Source organism: Hemiscyllium ocellatum, chromosome 26 (genome assembly GCF_020745735.1).
Source record: "Hemiscyllium ocellatum isolate sHemOce1 chromosome 26, sHemOce1.pat.X.cur, whole genome shotgun sequence".
In the NCBI taxonomy this organism is placed as follows: domain Eukaryota; kingdom Metazoa; phylum Chordata; class Chondrichthyes; order Orectolobiformes; family Hemiscylliidae; genus Hemiscyllium; species Hemiscyllium ocellatum.
Genome location: NC_083426.1, coordinates 13,148,422 through 13,169,330, shown reverse-complemented (window position 1 = coordinate 13,169,330; position 20,909 = coordinate 13,148,422). Strand labels below are relative to the sequence as shown.

Sequence of the window (20,909 nt, the reverse complement as noted above, 5' to 3'; positions counted from 1 at the left end):
GACATTAACCTACCCTCTTGGAAGGTGCAGAGTGCAGAGGAAAATCAAGTGAGGTCTCAAAGTACATTGAGACTCAGTTGAAAACGGGATTTTGATCGATCTGCCATAGATTTCATTTACTATTTAATAAGTGATTTTGTAATGTCTGAAAAAACTATATATTTAGACTGATGACAAGCAAATGTAGGTCAGTGCTACAGCAGTTGGAAAGATGGTACTTAGTGTTTCAGACCAATTACCTGAACTGAATCTTGGGTGGAATTTAGTTTTGAATTTGTGGTCACATCTTAAATGTTGGATGAGCCCTCTTTTAGATTGCCGTAAAGTGATTTCATGACTGGTGATCAGCTCAGTGAGATTCCTTCTCTACCTGAGGAGGAAGTCATCCATTTTGAGAGCTGTTGACTAGTCAGAATGTTGGCAGCTCTTTAGTCCAAGTTGGGTTACCACAGGCTGTAGCCATTGCTGGGACTGGAGGCAGTTCCCAAGATTGTGGAGTCAAGGATCAGATTGAAGAACTGAATGAGGGTTTTGACTGGGTCAGTGCTCTGTAGAGGACATGGAATCACTGAGGGAAGAAAGCAATTGGAGTGGGAAGGGAGTGGGAGTTGCTCTGTTGAGCATACGTTGCCTGTACAGAATGTCTGCCCACCTCATCCAGTGCAAGGCCGGCAGGATTTGCCATGGGAGAATAATTGAAGGGATGGGTGGAGGCATTAGACCTCCAGACATCAAGGTATAGAATACAAGAGCAAGGAGGTTACTTTGGATCTCTGTCAAAGATCAACAAGGCCCCAACAGGAATAGTGTGTGCAGTTTTGGGTCACTGCAGTGTTGGAAGGGTATGAAAACGCTAGAGAAGGTGTAGAAGGGTAAAAAATGAGGTCTGCAGATGCTGGAGATCACAGCTGCAAATGTGTTGCTGGTCAAAGCACAGCAGGCCAGGCAGCATCTCAGGAATAGGGAATTCGACGTTTCGAGCATAAGCCCTTCATCAGGAAGGGCTTATGCTCGAAACGTCGAATTCTCTATTCCTGAGATGCTGCCTGGCCTGCTGTGCTTTGACCAGCAACACATTTGCAGCAAGGTGTAGAGGGGATTCACCAGACTATTGCCTGGGTTGGAGCTATGAAGAAAGACTAAGTAGGCTGTTTTCCTTTGTGCAGAGAAGACTGAGCAGGAACTGGATTGTATAAAATTGAGGAGCGTAGATTGGAGGTAGCAGAGGGGTCAATAATCAGAGGGCATAGATTTGTGGTAAGGAGCAGGAGATTTAGACGGGGCTTAAAGAAAACTCTTCGCTAATAGTAGTGGGTATCTGGGAAATCATAGTCTTTAGTTTGGTAGAGGTGGGATTTAGATGTAATTAGATGATCATTTAACACAATTGCAAACAAGGCTATGAGCCAAGTGCTTGATTTCGGAATTAGATACCTGATTGCATCTGCAACACTCAACAATGGGCCAAATGGCCTCTTTCTGTGCTGTGAACTCTAACTTTGTGGCCCTTATTTGTCTCCAAACCAGGCAGCATTACAGGCACCACTCTACTGCTTGTAAAATACCAATGGTGATGGGTTTGACACCAGACTTTATAGCAGTCCCCGTCTGGTGGTCTGCTCCCAGAAGATAAAATATTTCTCTCTCTGGTGCTATTCCAATTGCTGACTATTTTTAAAATTAAGGTTTAAGGAATAAATAGAGCGTCGTCTTTGAATCCAGAAGGTAATTGCTCTAAGATTTGAATTGCAATGCCGCATATTCCACTGATTCCGAAGAATTGATTTTGATGCTACCCTTTTGCTCTTTCAAATCCTTTAAGTTAGCATAAGTTCCAGAATCTTCCGTTGTTTGAGCAGAAGGCTGAAGGGTCACATTGGAATAAGTGACAGTGTCTTTCATTATCCTGTCAGACTGGAATAAACATAACACTCACACTTGAACATGTAACAGAGGCATGACGCTAAAATATGAAAATTGACATTGAATGACATTGCCAGCATTGAACCCTCCACCATCAAGAGAAATTGAACTGAATCAGCCACGTAACTGTTGTGGCTATAAGTAAAAGAAAAGTCACCGGAGGCCACGGAAGCTGCTCTGATGGTGAGTTTAACCTGAGGGTGACTACGCCTCAGGTGAGGGGAAAGGTTGAGGTGATGACCTCACTTAGTGTGGAAATTGAACCCACACTGGTGACGTTGCCAGGCAGGCAGCTGTCCATCCAGCCAACCGACCTCCGCGTTGGAGGTTGGGAATTTTGTTTTGAGTTACTAATCATGCGTCCCCAAAGTCTGCCCATTGTCTACAAGGTGTAAGTGATTATGTGGAATGCACCCACTTGGGGAGCGCAGCTGCCACAACATTCAAGAAACTCGGCAGTATTCAGGACAAAATGCTCACTTGTTTGGCACTCCATCAGTCACCCTCAATATGCAAGTATAAGGAAATACTGCAGTGCTGCAAGTCTGAAATAAAAACAGAAAATGCTGGAGAAGCTCAGCAGATCAATTGTCACAGGCTCTGTAGATGCTGTCAGTCCTGCGAGATTTATCCAGCATTTTCTGTTTTCATTACTTTGAGTATATTTGCTCCATCACTGATGTGCAGTGATATTGATGTATACCATCTCCAAGAAGCACTGCAGCAACTAACTAAGAAATGTTTCTTCTCATTTTTCTTGCCACTGCACGTCAACATGTTGATCAGTGTGCGCAGCCCTTCTCAGTGTCTGTGTCTATACAAAGTAGGGGGAGGGACCGTTGTCAGTCAAGGTCTTTCAAAGGCACCTTCCAAATTCAAGGGCAGCAGATGCACATTCCTCTCCAAGGTTCACGCCAACCTGTCTTAGACCATATCCCTTCACTGGTACTTGGTCAATACTGGAACTCATTCCCTAACCGAAATAGTCATAGAATCCCTTCAGTGTGGAAGCAGGCCATTGAGACTACACTAACCTTCCAAAGAGCACCCCACCCAGACCCATTTACCCTATAATTCTGCACTTCTCATGGCTAATCCACCTAGCTTTGGACTGCAGGAGGAAACCGGAGCACACGGAGGAAACTCATGCAGATGCGGGGAGAATGTGCAAACTCCACACAGTCGCTTGAGGCTAGAATCGAACATGGATCCCTGGCACTGTGAGGCGGCAGTGCTAACCACTGAGCCACCGTACTGCTCCAGGGTGAACTAAGGGTGAAGATGTCCCAGATGGACTGCAGAGGCTTAAGTCAGAGGCTTACCCCCACCACCTCTGCACAGTAATGGTTGTTTTGTGTCTAATGAGGATGCACAATTACCCTAAATGTTTCCACAAATCCCATTGTGCTGAACTGTATAACAGAGTCTATTGTGGAGAATCTTGTCAAAATCCAATTTTTATTCCTTCACAGAATGCTTGGGCCAGCATTGATTATCTATAGTTTATTGTCCTTGAGCCACCTGATTGAATTGCAGCAGTCCCTAGGATGTTGGTACATCCACAGTGAGTCAGGAAGGGAATTCCTCGAGTCCCAGCAACAGTGAACGAGCAGCATTTTAGGTGCATGATTGGAGGTAAATTGCAAGTGACGGTTTTCAAAACCAATGAATATAATGCTCCACAATGTTTTGGTGAGTACTTTGGGGCATTTATGCGATTAAAGCAATGAAGTATTGAGTAATTGTAAGATAAGTGGGACAATATCCATAATCTTTAGATGCCTTCCATTCTTACCTTCGTGGTCATGTCTGGAGTTTCTGGATTTTCATTCTTAACTGTAAAATAAATAGTAAATGATTCACTTACAACAAAGCTGTTTTCATTTACTCTCCCCACGGCAGGTTTGTTCTATTCTAGTCTGAAATGTAAACCAGTGTAAAAACCTCAATATCACACTCTGTTTCACACTTACACTCACCCACCCACATCAAGTCAACCACGTATTTCTAACCTACCACAGGAAGCTCCAAACACTTGCTATTTCCTAGCTGCATGATGGTAAACCACTTCCTCCAAGATGTTGAAGAAAATTGAGTCATGTTTGACACTTTAGTTTGTTCTGCTGTTCACCCTGAGAAATAGATTCAAATAATTTCACTGTGCTAAGGGTGGTAACATATATTTCTGAAAATGTTGTGGGACAGTTCTGAGGCATGAGAACTTTTCACTGCTTCCAGCACAATTCATGTCTTGCAATCTAGGATCTTAAATTATATCATAAATTATGGATTTGTGCTAGAGTTTAATGAGAATCTGCAAATGCAAATTACGGCCTTCAGTTGATTGAATAACTTTGAACATCTAAAACGATTGAGAGTTTACTCTGGATGCTTTGATTTTACTCATTTCATTCTTTGTTAAACTTTTTATAAAGAATATTGGAAGATGGATTTTGAATTAATTTTCACATTATATACTGCTAAAGCAATTGAAACTTTAAATGTTCACTCCCATCTTTTCAAGTGCACACATGGTATTGGAAAATGTTGTCAAATCACCTTTAATAGCACTTTCCAAATCCACAACCTCTATCAAAGGCAGTATTGAAACAGAATTGCATTTTCTTTGAATTACCCTCCAAGTTGCACAGATTTGACACCACATCACCGTTGTTTAAAATGTTCCAGGGATATGAGAATCCCGGGTAAGGCCAACATTCCATGCAATTCCTTAATTGCCCTGGAGAAAATACCTTCCTGAAGTACCACATTTAGTGTATGTATATCCACAGAGCGGTCAGGAAGGGAGTTTCAGGATTTGGGCACAGAGACAATTAAATTATTTAAATCTGTTGGAGTATTACTTGGTGTCATGTGACTTCTGATTTTGTCCTCCCCTGTTTCATCACTGGTATCCCCACACAATGCAAGTATTGTGATATATTTCCAATTCGGAATGATGTGTGGCTTGGAGGGGTATTTGCAAGAAGTAGCAGTTTGAATCATCCTGTTCAGCAATATTAGTGCACATCTTTGAACCCAGGCCTCCCTGGCCCAGAGGTAGGGTCACTTCCACTGTGCAGAACAGGCTGAATAAATGATTGTAGAAGCTCAGATTTCCCTATTTAATTGTCATTGTAAGCAAAGCGAAAAGATTGAGCCCAAACAGCCCAGTGGGTTCATTGACTGGAGATACTGATGGCCCACAGCCTTAGCTCTGGGAGTTGGCCTCCAGTAGCCTGTTGGTCTCAGATCTAAGTGGGGCCTCTCCCTCATTGTTCCCTTCATGGACCTAATTGAGTATCGGCCACTGATGTGGCTAGCCTCTGGCATATTAACCCCAACTTAAACAGGTACAATTCTGGTCGCCAAGCCCATACGTTAATTTGTACCTTTGCTCCTGGCTCTACTTCCCAAAACACTTGTGTAGAACCGTGAAAATTTTGTCCTATCTGTTTCTGATTGGGTAGCAACTATTTGCAATATTATATCAACAGTTTATTATTGCCTTCTCATGAATCAGTTTCTGCTTTTACGTACCATCATTTCCTGCCCTTTTTATCCCTTTTCTTTTCCACAGAAACAGAATCAGGAGCGATAAGATTAACAGTCCCAGCAAAGCAGGGATGATGATGTGCCATATTTGCAGGGTGGTATTACTAAAAGAAAATGAAGCAGAATTGGTTAAATTTAAGCGTTGTGCACTCAATAGGACCAGGCAAAATATGTAAACATTTCTTAGCTGTAAACTAGATGGGAATTAGTTTTAAATATAATTGTCTCTGAATTAAAAGATGCGTTATGTTCTAGTGAGCCTACTCTGCTGAGGATGCATTGCAGCAATTTGTTAAAGTTTCTTCAACAGCACCTTCTAAACCTAAAATGTCTACCACTTTGAAAGACAAAGGCAAGGGAACACCACCCTCTGCACGTGCACCTCTAAGTCACACATCATTTTGACTTTGAACCGTGTTCCTTCGCTGTCACTGAGTCAAAATCCAGGAGCTCCCTTCCTTGATAATACTGTGGGAAATACTGATGCCACATGGTTTGCAGCAGCTCAAGAGGTTGGCTCACGGTCACCTTCTCAAAGTCAATGAGGGATGAGTGATAAATGCGGGCCTTGCCCATGATGGCCACATCTTGTGGATGACTAATGCACTGGGCTGAAGTGTGATTTTCTCATTGTGAACAGAAATGAGATCTAAGTGGGAGTGTGGATCTCATCGCCAAATGAACAATTGCTGCCAGGACCTGTGGAAACTTTGTTGTCTGATTTTGATATTGGTATTAATTGAGATAGACAATTAATAGAAGAATAATGAGGAAAGGTATGGCACCAAAAGGGTAGTTTTTAATCACATAACATCAGTCAGTGAGGAGACCAGAACTATCCATCAACTTCAATCAGAATGACCCAAAAGTGATTATTCCAAGAAAACTATTAAAATCTTACCTTAGGTTATCACTGGAAATTGCTGGAATTCCCACTGTTGCAAATAAATGTGAATAAGTAGCTGAATGAATAGTTGAAAATCATCAGCAATACAAGCATAACTTTCCTCTTTAGCACAATCCCTTCGGAAGCAAGATGGTGGTGGAGCGTTGGTGGAGGTGATGGGGTGGAGGCCCGCTGAGTGGTGCAGGTGAATGGGAGGGTTCTGTTTAGTATTGGGTGTGATGCACAGGAGGGTGTTGACTGCTGGTGGGGGAGGGGTCTGTTTGGTGGGGGTGAAGGGGGAAGGGATGGTTAACTGGTGTAGGGGGAATAGGTTTAATAATCCTGAGCATTGGCTGTTTAAAATTCCTTTAGGCAATTACTCAAATTGAGGATGGATGAACAAAAATTTGTTGAATGGGTATCTTTGCCTTTGTCGGGGTCATAACATCTTGTGAAAGGAAGAGAGGGAAAGTTGGATTCAGTTGGTGGGAAGAAAGGTGGGGTTCCCAGCAACCCATAGAGGATTTGAAAATCAAGAAAGTCTACATTTGTTGTGGCCCTTAGTGTGGAAGGGGATTAATGCTACAACTGTGGCTCTTCTGTCCATTTGACTCCATGAATTGGGGTTTGGGAGGACACTGTCATGGTCTTGTGACCTGTCATGTGGAGATCACCTTCACATAGCTGCTGGGCTCATTCCTCAGGGAGAATTGGGAATGGGATGGTCTAGCACTAAGAAACTGTCATTGGCTTCTAAAAATGCCATCTGTGTTGGCTCTAAGTTGGCTTCACTGAGACTCCATCTCCACAGAGCGAGTTAGTGATTCCTATGGGAGCCTGCCCAGAAAAATTGACACAGAGGTGGCACAGCAGTCATGGGTGACCTGATTCTGCATGCATCTCCTCCGCCCTCATCACCACCCCCAACTGTGGAGCAGGTAGACCCTGTCCAGAGTGACTGAAGCCACTTGGCCATGATCATAACCTCTGTAAACTTCCCTTCTTGTATAGGGAAATACTACAGTGTGCCTCACTGTCCAGTTTGGTACTTGAAGGTCCACTCAAAATGAGGGAGGATTTGTCTCAAAGCTGCTTCCATATCCTTTCCATCCTTCCTCCATGACTGGAGTGAGACACAGGCCTGGAACAGTAACTGGAAGAAAGAGTAATTTATTCTGAGACAAATATTGCCCATTCTAATCTGGTATTTTTTAAAAAGTAATTGCAACATCTGTTTTATATCCAAATTCAGATACTGATTCATTGACTGAATATTGTATATGACAGCAAACAATAATTTGACTGAAGTCTAAGGTATATGAATATGTCACACCCTATCATGATTTAGAGTTACATCCTTTACTGTCACTGGATTAAGATCCAAGAACTCTGTCCCTAACAACGTCACCCTTTGGTGACAGCAGTGGTCAAGAAGGCAGGTCATTTGGGCTGGCCTATAAAATCTGGCCTTGCCAGTGATACCCACGCCCTTGTGAATGAGAAAGCCAGGGATGTCGAGGGATGACCCCATTTACGGTGGAGGCTAAATCTAAGCATCTTTAATTTAACATAGTTATGAAATATTAAATAAGAATTTCATTGAGTATATTCTTTGTCTAGAGAATTGACTGAATGTGGAAATTGCTAACTGCTGAACAAGAAGCGTGGTTGAGGCAAGAATGGTAGCTGCAATTAACAGGAAGTGAAATAAACACATTGAGATGCAGTGGAGTAAGAGAAGGATATGTTGAAAGGGTGAGATGGCATAGGACTGGGGAAGGCTTTTGTGAAACATGAACGTTGGCATTGACCAATGTGCCTATTCTGTAAGTGCGATGGATGACCTACTGAATTATAATAATTTTAATTTGATTCTTACCATTAGCAATTGTTAGGACTTGTGTGATCTTTACGTCATCTATATCTACTGATCCACACCAGTACTGTCCTTTGTCTGCTTTAGTGATATTGCTCATGGTAACAGTAAAATTTCGAGACTTGTTTGTCATGATTAGAACTCTCCCTTTATACTCATTTCCAATAGTTTTATCTGAACTGGCGATAACAGTGCAATTATTTACAGAGGTTACTTTACAGAAGAATTTCTTATAGTGTCTCTCCTGTTGCGTGTAGAGACACGATACAATAATGGTATTTTGCATTACATTGTAGGTCTCTGTTGGAATGGATTCCTCTGAATCTGTTGGTAAATATGAAAAAGAAAGGCATTAAAACTGCAGAATGAAGAAAAACTGAATATTTTTAGTTTTGAAAATATCTAAAATAAATGAGCTAAATGTTGAAAATGTCAAAAAATGTTTTCTGTTTTTAAAATACGAATAGGATTACAGAGTCACAGAGCACAGTGTAAGTGCTGAAAGGTCTTGTGTTCATTGTTGTTCATGTTATGTTTTTAATTGTATATATTTTCCACCAGACATGGGAGATATGTTTGTCCAAGTTTGGTAATTCCTTCCTGTTATCTGGAACTCCAATGAAAATGCTTAAAAGACTGGTTCTGGGAGGAGCTAACCATTATTGCTCTAAGTTACTGCACCAGAATTGGAATTGATCATATGTTTTAAGTTGTGTACTAGAATGTTTGGTGCTTAATCTCAACTTGAGGCTAATTTCTTACAGGGGATCACAATGTGTCACAGATATAATGTAATTAGCTATTAAGCAATATGTAATAAACCTATTTATTGTTCATCAAAATTTAACTTTTTTTATTGAGACCCTTCATGTGGGAATCTAATGATGTCAGTAGCTTAGAATAATATCAATGAGAAGCATTAGTGTCAGTTCACCTACTCAAAACTTCTTAATCACACCATTTTACAAAGATAGGGAGCTGTGTTGATCCTTTCATAAACTCAAGTCAAATTCTGTAGCACACCAGCTCTGAAGATTAGTGGGCCGAGTGTTACTGCACTCAGACCACATTATCAGCCTTATAATCTTCTGAAATATTCTTACCTGTAAAAACCTTCAGTAATATAACATCTGAAACAACGATGGAACCTTGTTTTTGTGCTCCACACCAGTACGTTCCTGTATTTTTCTCCTGAAGTTGTTCCATGGTGACAGAAATTGACCCATGGATGTAAGAGATGGATGTTGTACCATGGAAATTATTGTTCGTGGATTTTTCAATTCTTACTATAACTTTGCATTTAGTTTCTGAATACGATTTACACCACATTACAGGATGTTTTTGGTCCCATTTCCATGGAAATTGGACAGTGATGCTTTTCCCTGCAGCAGCTTTCAACACTGTCCATGTAATTTGTGTCCATGAAGCTGTTGGGTGAAATGTTACAAGTGGACGAGAGTTATATCTCAACAATCAATTTAAAGCAATTATTTTGGAACCTCACAACTATAATAAACATTTCAACAAGGGATGGAAGAAAAGGTCCTGGAAGGGAATGGAATCATCCAAGATGGAGGACAGGAAAAATTTCTTGCTGTAACAGCTGCTCCTTTTTTTGAGGTATTTTAGGTGCTGGAGGTGATTTCCTCAAATTCCAGGAATAGCAGTTACTATTTCATTTTGCTGTTGCATTGTTTTGGAAAAAAAAGTCAAAACAACAGCAGTTTTAATAGGGAGAAGAACAGACAAAGGAAGCATATGGTGAGGTCATTGCAGGAGAGAGAGAGAACCTGCATAGTTACTGCCTTTGCTGTTTGAATTCATGTATCACTGGACATCGGAGTGTATCTGGGAAAATTAACAAACGGTGAAATTCACAACTAATCTTGGAGGAACCTGTTTGGGTGAAGTTCACAGCACAGAATCAGATAAGTTAATCGTTGTTTTAAGTGCGGCCTACAGAGAATCTGCAGTAGTGAGTAGAGTGGGTTCTTTCTTGATTATATGTTTTGGAGATATGTCTCTTTATTAAACTTAAAATATCAGTCATAACTATTAATTTAACTTCGGGCAGTGTTTGTAGAGGAATAAGACGGTGTTCATTTCTGGGTCTGTAGATTGTGAAGGATCAAAAATGGCCTTTGCAGTGATATGTACTTCTTGTCAGATGTGGGATTTTAAAGAGAGTTGAAGGATTACAGCAGATTATATCTGCCATAAATGCTGTTGGCTGCGAATCTTATCAGATCGAATGGATTGGTTGGAGAGAGAGTTAGAAGCAATGAGGAATTTGCAACAGCAACAGTATGTGATGGATGGCAGTTATAGGAAGGGGGGAAGTCTCAGATACAGTCACATAGATGGGTTAACTCCAGGAAGGGTAAGAGAGATAGGCAGCTAGTACAAGAGTCTTTTGTGGATATACCCATTTCAAACAGGTTTTGGAAAATGTAGGGGGTGTTGGATTCTCAGGAGAATGTAGCATGTACAGCCAAGTTTCTGGTATTGAGACTGGCTCTAATGCAATGAGGGTTTCGTCAGGTTCCAAGAGATCAATTGTGTTAGGGGACTCTCTAGTCCGAGGTACAAACAACGTTTCTGTGGCCAGCAGAGAAAAATCAGAATGGTGTGTTGCTTGCCTGGTGCCAGGATCAAGGATGACTCAGAGGGGATGCAGAATGTTCTCAAGGGGTAGAGGGGCCAGCATGAGATCATTGCTCATATTGGAACCAAAGTCATAGGAAGGGAAAAGGTTGAGATTCTGAAGAGAGATTACAGAGCGTTCGGCAGGAATTTAAAAAGGAGGTCCTCAAGGGTAGTAATATCTGGATTACTCCCAGTGCCTTGAGCTGGTGAGGGCAAGAATAGGAGGATGGAGCAGATGAATGCATGGCTGAGGAGCTGGTGTATGGGAGAAGGATTCCCATTTTTGGATCATTGGAATCTCTTTTGGCGTGGAGGTGACCTGTACAAGAAGGACGGATTGCACCTAAATTGGAAGGGGACGAATATACTCCGAACCTTCCTATTCATATACCCAACCAGATGCCTTTTAAATGTTGTAATTGTACCAGCCTCCACCACTTCCTCTGGCAGCCCATTTTACTCACGCACCAACCTCTGCATGAAAACATTGCCCCTCTCACCATAAACCTCTAGCTCTGGACTTTCCCACCCCAAGACCATAAGGGCGTTGTGGAATTTAGCACATCACTTCAAATCCATAGAGCTGACTGCCTATAAATGATTATCTGATTGATGTATGGAGCCATTACGATAGCTTTAAGTGATGAAGGAAGCTTCTATTGTTTGAATGCAACTTCACAGGCAGCAGCCCACTCTTCCACTGTATGGACTAAGGCTTGCTACACCATGTAGGCTATTCATTAAAAAAACAGAGCACTCAGTAGTACTAGTTGGGAAGCTTTGATTAAATGCACAAACTACCAATAATTGTTACGTTAAACAGATTGAAATCTAACTAAGTGATATTCATATTCACATTGTATTCCACATAGGCAGCATGTTTACCTGCACTATCATTCTGTTAGACTATGGGCGCACTTAAATTTGGGTGAAGAATGTAAATCTGAGATGTTAACCTATGTGAGGATTATTTTTACCCGGCCACATTGATGGTGCTCGCAGAAATGGATTTACTGCCTGGTTTTAACATTATTCTGGGAAAGTGCAGTAGGTCAGGCAGCTTCCGAGGAGTAGGAGAGTCGACGTTTCGGGCATGAGCCCTTCTTCAGGAATTCCTCATGTCTGAAATGTCGATTCTCCTGCTCCTTGGATGCTGCCTGACCTGCTGCGCTTTTCTAGCAACACATTTTCAGCTCTGATCTCCAGCATCTGCAGTCCTCACTTTCTCCTTTAACATTATTCTACCTTCATTTAGGGAGGCAGGGAAGGGCATGCATTTTGTTCTCTTGATTATACAACATAATAACAGAATTATTTAGTCCATTTGGCTTGCACTAACTCTTCAAATGAGAATCACTACCCTCTGCCAGTCTCCTGGGTTTCCCCATATTCTTTTATCCAAATAATCATCCAATGCCCTCTTCAATGCCTCAATTGAACTTCCCTCTATTATGTTTCCAGGCAGTACATTCCTTTATCAATTGTACCGATCTCCTCAAATTCCTGTGATGTCCTACAATACTCCACTGTTCCCTTCCCTGAGGGAATTCTAGTTCTCTGAATCTAGCTTCCTCTGCTTCCTTTCCCCCACTGATCGTGGCTCTGTTTTCAATGAGGTCCAATTTTCTGGAACTTCACAGTTAAAATCCTTGCCCTCAGCAACTCCTTCTCTGATTAACAATCTATTTCCACACTGTAGCTAGGGATTATATTTAACGCCACCCCTTGGACAAAGCTAATGGTCAGTCCAGAACTGAAAATGTGTTGCTGGTTAAAGCACAGCAGGTTAGGCAGCATCTAAGGAACAGGAAATTCGACGTTTCGGGCATAAGCCCTTCATCAGGAATGAGGAGAGTGTGCCAAGCAGGCTAAGATAAAAGGTAGGGAGGAGGGACTTGGGGGAGGGGCGATGGAGATGTGATAGGTGGAAGGAGGTCAAGGTGAGGGTGATAGGCTGGAGTGGGGTGGGGGCGGAGAGGTCAGGAAGAAGATTGCAGGTTAGGAGGGCGGTGCTGAGTTGAGGGAACCGACTGAGACAAGGTGGGGGGAGGGGAAATGAGGAAACTGGAGAAATCTGAGTTCATTCCTTGTGGTTGGAGGGTTCCCAGGCGGAAGATGAGGCGCTTCTCCTCCAGCCGTCGTGTTGTTATGTTCTGCTGGTGGAGGAGTCCAAGGACCTGCATGTCCTCGGTGGATTGGGAGGGAGAGTTAAAGTGTTGAGCCACGGGGTGGTTGGGTTGGTTGGTCCAGGCGTCCCAGAGGTGTTCTCTGAAGCGTTCCGCAAGTAAGCGGCCCGTCTCCCCAATATAGATGAGGCCACATCGGGTGCAGCGGATGCAATAGATGATGTGTGTGGAGGTACAGGTGAACTTGTGGCGGATATGGAAGGATCCCTTGGGGCCTTGGAGGGAAGTGACCTCCTTTCACCTATCACATCTCCATCGCCCCTCCCCCAAGTCCCTCCTCCCTACCTTTTATCTTAGCCTGCTTGGCACACTCTCCTCATTCCTGATGAAGGGCTTATGCCCGAAACGTCGAATTTCCTGTTCCTTGGATGCTGCCTAACCTGCTGTGCTTTAACCAGCAACACATTTTCAGCTCTGATCTCCAGCATCTGCAGACCTCACTTTTTACCCTAATGGTCAGTACACCCAACTTCTCCTTCTTTGGCATGGTATCAATGTTTCTCTTCCTTCTCTGTTAAGAACTTTGAGCCAGTTTTCTAAGATGAAGAAACTACATAAATGCAAATGATTCTGTTAATGCATTTTTTAAGATTAGAATCAGTCTAACTGTTATGGAACAGACAGCAGCACACAGGTGGCTAAAACCTTCAATATATTATCTGGGCTGACGCCAATTGTTAAAGTTCACTTGAGAATGTAACTTTTAAAAAAGGTTTTGTAATTTACATATAAAAGAAGTAAAACTAACATTGTCATTCCAACAGATGAGACACTTAACAAACAATTAAGTATTTTTCAATGTATAATTTTAGTTATATCACACTGTAAACTTTTGCTACAAATTCTGTGTCTTACAACTGTGTACTCCACGACCATCTGATGAAGGAGCGTTGCCCTGAAAGCTAGTGCTTCCAAATAAACCTGTTGGACTATAACCTGGTGATTTTTAACTATGTACACCCCAGTCCAACACCAGCAGATCCAAATCATAAATGTAAACAGTGATTCAAATATAGAAGAGGATAATCTTACTTGATATCAGACTGAGGACCAGGAACACAATGTACTTCATGGTTCCAGTGGAGGTATCTATGTTTTTCAGTCCTGTACAAGTATCGCTGTGTCCATTTAAGTATCTGTACTGAATCATTTACTTCCTTATAGAATTGCAAATGTCTTGCTTGTACGCACAGGAGTTGACAAACCAAACTGTTTCCCAACTTCAATGTTAGCGGTTCAAGTTTGAGGAAGATTCTTTTTAGTTCCTATCTCTGGTAGCTTCCTTCCCATATGTCATGTGCAATAAATAAATAAGGGAAAAAGCAATTCAAATGGACTTTTTTTTAACATGAGCACTAATTCAGTTTGAGGGGTAGGACCAGTGGCAATTGTTTTTGAGAGAGCACTCCCACTTAGCTGTTTAAACATCATTTCAAACCGAGGTGCTTTAGGCTTGTCTGGTCCAATGTTGATCAGATTTCAAATCTTTTATTCTCACAGTTCTGGGGGTCTATACTGTTTAAGTGACTGAAATAAATATTTAATAGCAGACATTTATTCAAAAAAATGAAATCTGAATTTTAGTAAGCTCACCAAACCTGCCACGGTCAAACTCTCTGTATCCCCTTCCGGAACCTCTTCCGAAGAGAAATGTCGGGCTGAAAATGCTAAGTTAGTCTCTTCTATTTTACAGGGTAAGGAGTAAGACCATTGAAGACGAAGCGGATAATAAGAACAGAAACAAATAAGTACAATCTGATAATCATTACAGAGACATGGCTCTGATGACACCGATCAAGAGCCAAATATTGAACAGTACAGGACACTTACAAAGGACAGGAAGCTAGGACAATGTTAGAACATAGACCATAGAAAAGTACAGCACAAAACAGGCCATTTGGCCCACAATGTTGTGCCGAGGTTTAATCCTAATGTAAAATATAGTAACTTAACCTACACACCCCACAACTCACTGCTATCCATGTGCATGTCCAGCAGTCGCTTAAATGTCCCCAATGACTCTGCTTCCACCATCACAGCTGGCAACGCATTCCATGCATTCACATGGTTCTGTTAATTAATTATGTATTAGCTCAATGAAGAAAGATGACCTAAATTCAGGAAACCAGGTAGAGATGAGAAATGATATGGGCAAGAAGTCTCTTGTGGGTATAGTGTGTAGGCCCTCAACAGTAACCTCTCATCAGAGTGGCAATAAAATTACCATACAGTACAGTGCAATACAACACAGGAACAGGCCATTTGGCCCACCAAGCCTGTGCTATTTCCTAATCCTTATTTAGACCCGCTCCATACTGCCCATGCATGGTTTCTATCCCTCTGTTTGCCTTCTATTTATGTGTATCTCATGATATGCCTAAAATGTTGCTAACGTGCCTGCGTCCCCCACCTCCACTGATAATGCGTTCCAAACACCCACCATCCACTGCGTGAAAAATTTTCCCTGCACTTCTCCCTCTCACTTTGAATGTATGTCCTCCTGTAGTTGATCTTTCCACCCTCAGAAAAAGCCTCTGAGTATCCACCCTATCCATGCCTCTCATAATTTTGTAAACCACCCCTCAGCTTCCGTCTTTCCAGTGAATCAATGTAAGGCTGTCCAACCTTTCCTCATAGCTAAAACTCCCCAGACCAGGCAACATCCTGGTAAACTTTCTCTGCACTCCCTCCGAAGCATCCACATCCTTCTGGTAGTGTAGTGACCAGAACTGCACACAATATTCCAAATGCGGCCTAACTGAAGTTTTGTATAGCTGTAACTTGACGCCCCAGCTGACAAAGCCAAATGTGCTGTATGTCTTCCTAATCACCTTATTCACCTGTGTTGCTCACTTTCAGGGATATGTGAACCTGTATGCCCAGACCCCTCTGTATGTCAATACTCCTAAGGGTTCTGCCATTTATTGTGTAAATTATACCTGAATTTGATCTCCCAAAATGCATCACTTCACAATCATACAGATTAAACTGCATCTGCCTTCTCTCTGCCCAAATCTGCAATCTATCTACAGAGGAACCTTGATTATCTGGCATTTCATTATCCGAATATTGGATTATCCGGCAAGATTGCAAGGTCCTGATGCTGGGCTAAACTATGTTATCTGGTATTTGATTATCCAGAATTCGATTAACCAAATGAAATACTGCCCGCCTATGTCCTTCGGATAATCGAGGTTCCTCTGTATATCCCGCTCTACCCTTTGACAATCCTCCTCAATATCTGCAACTCTGCCAATTACGGAATTTTGGTATCATCCACAAATGTACTAATTAGACATGTTTCTCCAGGTCATTATAGTTAATGATCTCCATTCTGAAAAGCACCCTTCCACTGCTACTCTCTGTCTTCTATGACCAAACCAGTTTTGTGCCTGTCTAGCCAGCTCACCCAGAATCCCACGAGTCTCTAACTTATGTACCAGATTGCCATGGGATACCTTATCAAATGCCTTCCTGAATTCATATGGACAACATCCATTGCTCTTCCTCAACAATCATTCTTGTCACCTCCTTAAAAAACCCAATCAAGTTGGTGAGACATGACCTTCCGTACACAAACCCATGTTGCTTATCACTAACAAGTTCAACACTTCCAAATGTGAATAAATTCTGTCACTCAGTATCTTCTCCAACAGCTTCCCCACTACTGACACTACAGTCAACTACAGGTTGACTGGCCTGTAATTACCTGGATACATTCTTTTTTTTAAACAAAGGAACAACATTGGCTATTCTCCAGTTCTCTGGAACCTTGCCTGAGGCCAAAGAGGATGGAAAGATATATATTAAGGCCCCAGCTATGTCCTCCATTGCCTCACACAGTATCTTGGGATAGACCCTGTCTGGCCCTAGGGTCTTGTCTATCTTAATGTATTTCAAGGTACCCAAAACTTCCTCCTTCGATAGGTTGACCTGCCTGAGAGTATTCACACACCTTTTCCTAATCTCAACATCCCTTATGTCCCTCTCTTTTATGAATATTGATGTAAAGTACTCATTAAGGATCTCACCCACATTTTCCAGCTCCACACAAGAACTCCCTCCTTCATTCTTGAGTAGGCCCTCTCTTTCTCTAGTTATCCTCTTGTTCCTAATGGATGTATAAATTGCCTTGCGATTATCCTTAACCCTGCTGGCCAAGGACATTTCATAGCCTCTTCTAACCCTCCTAATTTGAGCTCCTTTATACTTTCTCTGTATTCTTCAAGGACTTTATCTGTTTTTAGTTGCCTAGACTTTTTATTTTTGACTAAGCTGATAATTTTCATCAAAGGTTCCTGAATCCTGCCATTCTTATCCTTTATTTACATAGGAACATGCCTGTCCTGTACTCAACCAGTCCTTAAAAGATTTCTACACATCAGATGTAGATTTACCCTCAAACAATCACTTCCACTGTCCAATTCTTTCCTAACTGGGTTATTGTTGGCTTTTCCCCAATTTAACACTTTGATTTGAGGATCTTTCTTCTCCTCATCCAAAAGTATCTGAAAACTTACGGAATTATTGTCACTATTCCAAACATGCTCCCCCATGAACCTTTGACCACTTGGCTGGGCTCATTTCCCAATACCAGATCCTGTATGGACCCCACCCTCATTGACTATCGATGTACAGCTTCATAAACACCCTCCTGGACACACATAACAATTCGCCACCCATTCAAACCCCTGCCACTCATGGAGTCTCAGTTATTATGGGGGATATTAAAATCACTCTCATAACAACCCTGTTATTTTCACATCCTTCTAGAACCTGACGACATATCTCTTCCTCTATCTCCTGCCCGCAGCTCGGAGGGCTGTCATTTAATCCCAGCATTGTGGTTGCACACTTCCTATTCCTGCCCTCTACCCATAATGCCTGGCTGCAAGCTCCCTCCCTCAACACAGCTGTGGTATGCACCCTCACCTCTTTTGCTTCCTCCTCTGTCTCATCTAAAACATTGATATTCCGGCCATGGGGAGTTTTAATCCATGTGAAGACTGGAGAAATCAGAAGGTTTATAAAACTAATCCTGGCCAAGGTGGATTGTCTTATGAGAGAAGGTTCGACAGGCTAAGCTTGACTTTGCTGGAGTATAGAAAAGTACGAGTTAATTCGATTGAACCTCATATGGTCCAGACGGGGTGGCTGAGAAAAATCTATAACTGTCAGAATATACTGATGAGTTATTTAAATGTTGACTTTCAGTTCTCTTTTTTGAGTGCTATATTAGATGTTCAAAATGTTACATATTTTTAATCAATGTGCTCAGGGCTGTAGTTAAATCCCCCTGGTGGAGGTGGGGCTTGAACCTGGGCCTCCTGGCTCAGAGGTAGGTATGCTACCATCACACCACAAGACTCCCACTGTTTAGCTTTTTATTGAAATCAGTAAAACCATGTTGTTCATTTATTACACATAGATGTGTGATTGTCACGATGGAGAGAGCATTCTAGATGGAACTTGAGCTAATGTTTAACCTGTTCAATTCCTCTGTTGCTCCAACTGAGAAGACACTTTGTTACATTTATTGGTGCATGTTTATAAGCATCAAGCAAGTTATTATTATAATGACATGCACTTTCTAAAACCTTTTGATTTCTCCAGTCTTCACATGGATTAAAACACCCCATGGCCGGAATATCAATGTTTTAGATGAGACAGAGGAGGAAGTAAAAGAGGTGAGGGAATTGAATTAGGTGAGGGGGCATATCAGATCTGCTTCCAACTGAAAGGAAAACAACTGTGGTGGAGTGATCTGGGCATAGATTCTAGAACGACAGAACATAGAATCTAGAACGTAGAGCAGTACAGCACAGGAACAGCCTATGATGTTGTGCCAAACGTGATATCAAATGAAACTGATCCCTTCTGCCTGTCCTTGGTCCATATCCCTCCATTCTTTGCATATTCATGTGCTTATCAAAAAGTTCCTTAAATGCCCTTATCATATTTACCCCCCCCCACCCACCCACCCCTGGCAGTGTGTTCCAGACTCCTACCATTCTCTGTGTAAAACACTTGCCCCTCACATCATCTTTGAACTTTCCCCATCTCACCTTGAATGCATGCCTCCTAGTTTTAGACACTTTAACTCTGGGAAAAAGATTCTGACTTTCAACTCTATCTTTGCATTTCATAACTTTATAGACTTCTATCAAGCCTCCCCTCAGCCTCTACCACTCCAGAGAAAACAACCTGAGTTTTTCTAGCCTTTCCTTATAGCTTACACCCTTTAATCCAGGCAGCATCTTAGTAAACCTCTTCAACATCCTCTCCAAAACTTCCACATCCTTCCTGTAACGTAGCAACTAAAATTGAATGCAGCACTCTAATGCAGCGTAAACAAAGTCTTATAAAGCTGCAGCATGACATCTTGACTCTTCTACTCAGTTCCCTGACCAATAAAGGCAAGCACATCATTTGCCTTCTTGACCATCTTATTTATGTGCGTGACCACTTTCAGGGAGCTATGGACTTGAACCCCAATGAGTTAATGTACCAGCTGGGAAATCAGATCCGAATCCCTGCTGTAGATGGGAAATCAGATCCTAATCCCTGTTGTAGATGGGAAATTATCTCCTAATCCCAGTTTTTGATGGGAAATCAGCTTCTAATCCCAGGTCTTGGTGCCAGGCAGGATATCATGCAGAGGTGGAGGTAGCATGAACCAGATTCATTGTTATAAAAAAAGTAAAATTGTTCAGTGACCTGTTCACCAATTAAGCGCTTTAATCTTTCCTTGTCAGAAATTTGCATGTTAAAGTTGTCAAGTTATTCAAGGTTTGCATTTTTATGTCAGTTTTTAGATGCATCACTAGATGGGGCACTAGACCACAATTAAATGTTCTATTGATGGACCATGCCGAAGTGAAAGTTCTCACAGACAAGGGCAGGCCATGGTTAAGAATATAGTATCTGGATATCTAATTCCAGAAGGGAATAGAAATAGGAAAATAGTTATTGGTAGAATATGCATTTACCGATCAGAAGACAGGCAGAAAAGATCAATTAGTTTTCCTACCATCTTTACCCAAGGAATGACATGCATTATACAAAACGTTTAAATATTTACTAAATTTCAGGGGTATGAATGTATTGTTATAAAGAATTTTTTTTTGAAAATGTGGCACTGTTTTCATTAGAGATAGAGAAGGTTTGAACAAACATGGGGGCAGAGTAAGCCAGAAATCCTCTGCTTGTAATTTATTTTTCCTTTTCTTTCTTTTTTTCCCTCTATAAAATTTTTAACTTTTTAAATTTCCTTTCCTGAAGTGAATGGAGAGTGGTGGTGAGTCCGGGGTGGGAGTCAAGACAGAGACCAAGCCAGCATGAGAAGCAAGTAGTTGAGGCCTAGAGTGGTAGCAGAGCAAGCCCAGGCCTGACTCTGGAGTGGGAGCAGAGTGAGCCCAGGCTGGAGCCTGGAGTGGGAGCAGAGTGAGCCCAGGCCAGGGCCTGGGGTGGGAGCAGAGTGAGCCCAGGCCAGGGCCTGGAGTGGGAGCAGAGTGAGCCCAGGCCGGGGCCTGAAGCAGGAGCAGAGTGAGCCCAGGCCAGGGCCTGGAGCAGGAGCAGAGTGAGACCAGGCCGGGGCCTGGAGCAGGAGCAGAGTGAGACCAGGCCGGGGCCTGGAGTGGGAGCAGAGTGAGCCCAAGTTGCGGCCCAAAATGGGAGCAGAGTGAGCCCAGGCTGGGGCCTGGAGTGGGAGCAGAGTGAGCCCAGGCCGGGGCCTGGAGCAGGACCAGAGTGAGTCCAGGCCGGGGCCTGGAGCAGGAGCAGAGTGAGACCAGGCTGGGGCCTGAAGTGGGAGCAGAGTGAGCCCAGGCCGGGACCT

The 20,909-nt window shown here is 42.4% G+C and overlaps 1 protein-coding gene across 2 annotated transcripts; it reads right to left on the bottom strand.

Moving 5' to 3' along the window:
• Nucleotides 1–1,075: 1,075 nt before the first annotated feature.
• Nucleotides 1,076–14,187, bottom strand: LOC132828281 (CMRF35-like molecule 1). 2 transcript variants are annotated; one of them, XM_060845256.1, is made up of 7 exons: nucleotides 14,105–14,187; nucleotides 9,344–9,667; nucleotides 8,244–8,564; nucleotides 6,380–6,413; nucleotides 5,464–5,582; nucleotides 3,719–3,759; nucleotides 1,076–1,914 (listed from the first exon to the last, which is right to left on the bottom strand). In XM_060845256.1, the coding sequence occupies exons 1-7, from the start codon at nucleotides 14,142–14,144 to the stop codon at nucleotides 1,735–1,737; spliced, it is 1,059 nt and encodes a 352-aa protein (XP_060701239.1). In that variant the 5' UTR covers nucleotides 14,145–14,187; the 3' UTR covers nucleotides 1,076–1,734. The 2 variants fall into 2 exon arrangements, with proteins under 2 accessions (XP_060701239.1, XP_060701240.1); XM_060845257.1 differs by having other exon boundaries at nucleotides 8,460–8,564.
• Nucleotides 14,188–20,909: the final 6,722 nt, after the last annotated feature.

What these genes read in the sequence shown, in the direction of transcription:
- LOC132828281 (XM_060845256.1), bottom strand. Translation starts at nt 14,144, where the DNA reads ATGAAGTACATTGTGTTCCTGGTCCTCAGTCTGATATCAA. An exon ending in ATTTCCAGTGATAACCTAAG is followed by an intron (nt 5,583 to 6,379) that starts GTAAGATTTTAA and finishes ATTTTCTTTTAG; the next exon opens with TAATACCACCCTGCAAATAT. An exon ending in AAAAAGGGCAGGAAATGATG is followed by an intron (nt 3,760 to 5,463) that starts GTACGTAAAAGC and finishes TTTATTTTACAG; the next exon opens with TTAAGAATGAAAATCCAGAA.